The sequence below is a fragment of the Morone saxatilis genome, unplaced genomic scaffold (assembly GCF_004916995.1).
Source record: "Morone saxatilis isolate NCDOM2014 unplaced genomic scaffold, NCSU_SB_2.0 Contig1, whole genome shotgun sequence".
Lineage (NCBI taxonomy): Eukaryota > Metazoa > Chordata > Actinopteri > Moronidae > Morone > Morone saxatilis.
In genome coordinates, this window is record NW_023339651.1 from 45,917 (window position 1) to 50,724 (window position 4,808).

The following is a 4,808-nucleotide window of genomic DNA, read 5'->3' on the forward strand; positions in this document are numbered from 1 at the left end:
TGGTGGTGGCGGCGGTGATGGTGGCGGGGAGGTTCAGCTCATCCAGCGGCGGCTCTGTGATAAAGGCATCATCATCAGAGGTGACCTCTGGTGGGTCAGAGAAATCCTCTTCCTGTGAGTCAGAGTCTGAGGCGAGGCTCAGTACCTGAGAGGTAGCCCCGCCCCCACAGTGACCATCACCTTCCAGTCTGTGACAGCAGTTCACCTTTGACCCCTCGGTGTCTGAGCACGCCAACGAACAGTTTGTGACCATATTTGGACTGATCCTGTCTGTTGGGGTGACATCATCTCTCAGACTAAGCCCCGCCTCCCTGACATCAGAGCTGCGTGTGATTGGTCCTCGCGTGCCGTCATCTGACCCGGAGCAGAGCATACACGCCACCTGCTCGCCATCTGCTGAACATGTGACCCGCTGAGCCCCCGGACAGACAGTGCGACCCTGAGTGATGACATCAGCAGAGGAGGAGGGGCTACACGGCGAGGACTCGTTGTTTGTGGTCACCGGTGAAAAAGACTCGTCATCACTTCTTTCCATTTCCGTGTGAAGCTACCAGGAAACACACATCTTCACTTTTATTTTGAAGGTATTGTCTGTCGGGTTTTATTTTGAAGGTAATCGTATTGTTTCCCGTGTTGTTAAATCACGTTTTATTTTGAAGGAAAGCCCACTGGTTTCCGGTCTGGTTGTGGGTCACTAACCTCTCCGGTTCTCTGTCAGCGCTGCTCGGCAGAAACGAGTCCGGCTGCGGCTCCTCCTCCTCCGGAGCGTCCTACCGGAGCACGGAGCCCTGAGGCCGGCAGAGGGCCGCTGGGTCCGGCCGCTCTCTGGTTCTCTCTCCGCTCTCATCCTCCGCAGGTGAACTCGAGGCGGAAAGGCGCCATGTTGAGAGGTCCGGTGACGTACTGAAGGTTACGTCAGCCTGACGTCAGCTGGATTAGTGGATGATTATAATAAAGAGACTAAAACATAGTTTTAATAAAGTAATGTTATTATAAAGTCAATAATTCACTCAAATAATAAATGATTATAGAATATATATAATTATAATTATTATATTATTTTCCTTTGATGGTTGGAAGTTTTACATTTGTGAAGATAAACCCTGTATTTCTTTTTACTTTTATTATATTATTATACTGTGTATTATATATATATATATTTTAGCCTCGTTAGACTTAGTGATCGGCTTCAGTTCAGTGAATAAAGACATGAATTGATATGTATATATATATATATATATATATATATAAAAATCAAAAAGGTATTGATTTCTAATGTCCCCTTTAGATATTTGTATTCACTGTTTTACTGATGTGCCACAATGTTTATTCATCAGTTTAGTCATAATAAATTCTAAAAACTCTTTTATACTTATATTTTGTACATTGTTATTGTAATTAAACAATAAAGGTTGTTGGTTTATGGACTTTGTGTAAAATAACTTTTGTTCCTTTAAGACTCAGCAGCAGCTGGATGGACAGATGTGATACAGATGTGATACAGATGTTTGTATTTTATTATTTAGCAAACAAATTTAAAAAATCATCTGTTAAATTATAAAAAGCAACAATGTGTATGTACACATTTACAGACAAGCAACAGAAATAACGTAACTTAAATTCAACCAATCAGAATGCAGTATTTCAGTGGGCGGGGCTTATATGTTCTCTCTACGACTCCCAGAGAGAATCGTCCAATCAGAGAGCTCCAGACTCTGTTGCCAGGCGACAGAAGTTATCTTAACCAATTAAAATATGATGTCACAGCTTTAGATGGTGTCGTTTTCCCGGCAATGGACACCGAGGTTCATGGGTACTGTAGTGTTTAAACAGAGGCTCCGCCCACTTCAACACATATTAGCTCTGATTGGTTAAAACAGGTCCACTTCCTGTCTGACACCCACAATCCCTGTCAACAATTCAAGTATTCATATTAAACATCTTAACAAAATTAATCCATAATATTCAAGTTTTATATTCTCCAAACTCCATTTAGCTGTAAATTTAAACCGTCCCTTCAGAATATCTGATTCCACAGCAGCTTTCAAAAACAATGCGATGCATGTTGACTTCAGATTGTCTTTGTTTGGTAGAATTTGTGGTTGGGCAAAACAACAATCACCAAATTCAGTTGGTTTGAATTTGTTGCTGTTTAACTTCCTGGAGGGACGGATTTATTGTGGTCACATTCACGCGTAGCCACACTTGTGCAGCTTAAGGTTGCGTTGGTCTGCGTATCTCTTCCCACACTTATCGCAGATGTACTGTTTGCCGCCGGCGTGGACGTGCCTCTTGTGCGTCCTCAGGTGACTGCCCTGGCTGAAGGTCTTGCCGCAGATGTCGCAGGTGTACGGTTTCTCTCCGGTGTGGATGCGCAGGTGCAGCTTCAGGCTGTTGCCGTTGTTGAACTTCTTGTCGCAGTTGCTGCAGGCGAACGGGCGCTCCTTCGAGTGCGTGCGGCCGTGTGAGATCAGGCTGCTCTGCTGGCTGAACGTCTTCCCGCACTCCTGGCAGCTGAACGGACGCTCGCCGGTGTGAATCCTCCGATGGATCTTCAGGTTCACCGCCTGGCGGAAGGTCTTCCCGCAGAGATCGCAGCTGAACGGCCGCACGCCGCTGTGGATCCTCTGGTGATTCTTGAGGTTGTTGGCGTGGCGGAAGGTTTTGGGGCACTCCTCACATTTGAAGGGTTTCTGTCCCGTGTGGATGAGCTCGTGCGTTTTCAGCGTGACGGCGCGGGTGAAGCCTTTCCCACAGACGCCGCAGACAAAGAACTTCTTGCCGGTGTGGGTGTGGGCGTGGCGGTGCAGGTTCTGCATCAGGTTGAAGCGGCGGCCNNGACCTCGCAGCCATACGGCTTCTCTCCGGTGTGGATGATTGAGTGCGTCTTGAGCTGCGTCTGCTTGGAGAAACACTTCCCGCACTGCGGACACTCGTAGGGCCGCTCGCCGGTGTGCGTCCTCGTGTGACTCTGCAGACTCTGCCTCTGACGGAACGCCCGGCCACAGATGCTGCAAGAGAACGGCCTCTCGCCCGTGTGTACGCGGTAATGAGACTTCAGGTTGCTCTGAGACGTGAAGGATTTACCACAAGTCGTGCACATTAAGTATTTCCACGTGACTCTCTGCAGCACAAACTCTGGATCGCTAGAACCGTTCTGCTGCTGCTGGAGGTCAGAGGTCACCGGCTGAGCAGCTTCAACTCGAGCTCCTGGAGGAAAAAACTGTGATTAAACAAAAATTTGAAAACAAATATGAAAGATATTGATCGGATATTGATCAGGTATTCACTCTCAGCGATGGCTCCCAGGTCCACGTTGCCGTGTTCGTCTTTAACGGTGACCGCCAGGACAAATGGATTGTCACAAGCCTCTGGTTGCTCTGGTTTCTCTGGTTTGGTCTGCGGTGACACAAAGTACAGACGTCACAATCAGGTCAGGGAACGCATCACTGGTGAACAGGTGAGCAGGGTCTTACCTGAGTGGATCTGTGTGTGTCGCAGCTCTCAAGTCGGACTCCATACGAGTGTTCCACTTCTGTGACGGACAAATCACGCTTCACATTAGTATGACATCATCGTGTGGTTGCTTTCCTGATAGGAGTGTTTGACTGTTGGGGGCGGGGCCTGCGTACGTACCGACACGTGCGTTGTTGAGGATGTTGAGGACGCTGGTCTGCGGTCTCTTGCCGCCCCTCCCGGACTCCAGCTCCACCAGCAGTTTGGCTTCATCCACGATGTTCATAATCTTCCCCAGAGCCTCATTCCCCAGAGTCTCCATGACGGAGGCAAACAGCACCTGAAAGACACAGGGAGAGGTTAGAGGTCAGAGGTCAAACAGACGCCAATATCAGCCACACTTATGACATCATTTTGGATGCAACGTCAGTTCTATGTTTATGTGCAAAACCCTCTGATGGGCTTTGCTATTGATTAATGCCCTTCAAGGCTCCACCTCAGAGACAGATCTTTGAACTCACAGACCAATCAGGAGGGAGCACGCAGTATCAAACTCCGCTCTAGAGTCCTGTTCTCCTAATCCTGCTATTGGTACATTTCTGACCATTATCACCTGCTCAATACGGACTTTGTGTCTCTCTTGTCCCACAGGTGACGTTATTTTACGGTCAGATTTGCTTTGAAACTAGTCTCAGGTTTTACAGGTTTGCTTGTACCGAGACCTGGCGGGCAGCGACTCAACACCTCAGAGCTCTTGTGAATTACATCACAAATCTAAATTAAAACACATTTTAACACCAATTGTCTTTCAGAGAAAGTTAATAAAGATTTTACTTTGGCAATTATACCAAGTTACAGAGGGCAGGACGGATACAGGGCAGTGCTCAGTGCTGTAGATACAGGGCACAAGTGTAGTGTCCATTTCATTCATATAAAGGCCTCCGCACACCAACCCGACGGCTGACCGTCGGCAGAAAAGCAGTGCGCCCTTGACTAGAATCAGTGAGTGCACGGAAAAACCGAAGTGACGATGGTAAACATACTACGCCAACGCCAGTATCTTTTATTATTAGCCATCGTATTTTCCGTTCAGCGAGTAACGACAATAACGATCCTTTTGATACATCAACACTCTCTGATGAAAACAATGACTGACGACAGCGTGCTCTTGTTTACTAGTCTACAGTGATCCGTCATTTCCGGTTTCATTTTTTGCGACAACACAGATAGCGCGCCTGCTGTTATGGGGACGTATTACGCCTCACGCACGCGCAGAACGTACTCTCCAGTTGCGTCGTTTGGTGTGTTCGGAGCATTTTTGACCGACTCAAGGAGACGGGAGCCGACTGATC

General features: G+C 47.6%; 1 protein-coding gene across 1 annotated transcript; it reads right to left on the bottom strand.

The window, feature by feature from the left end:
- Positions 1-1,496: 1,496 nt before the first annotated feature.
- Positions 1,497-3,796, bottom strand: si:ch211-207i20.2 (uncharacterized protein LOC568537 homolog; the record flags this gene model as incomplete). Its single annotated transcript, XM_035671450.1, is given in 5 exon segments — positions 1,497-2,839; positions 2,842-3,210; positions 3,291-3,399; positions 3,477-3,535; positions 3,637-3,796. Coding segments are annotated over 5 exon segments (1,347 nt in total), but the record flags the coding sequence as incomplete, so codon positions are not given.
- Between the last annotated feature and the right edge of the window lie 1,012 nt (positions 3,797-4,808).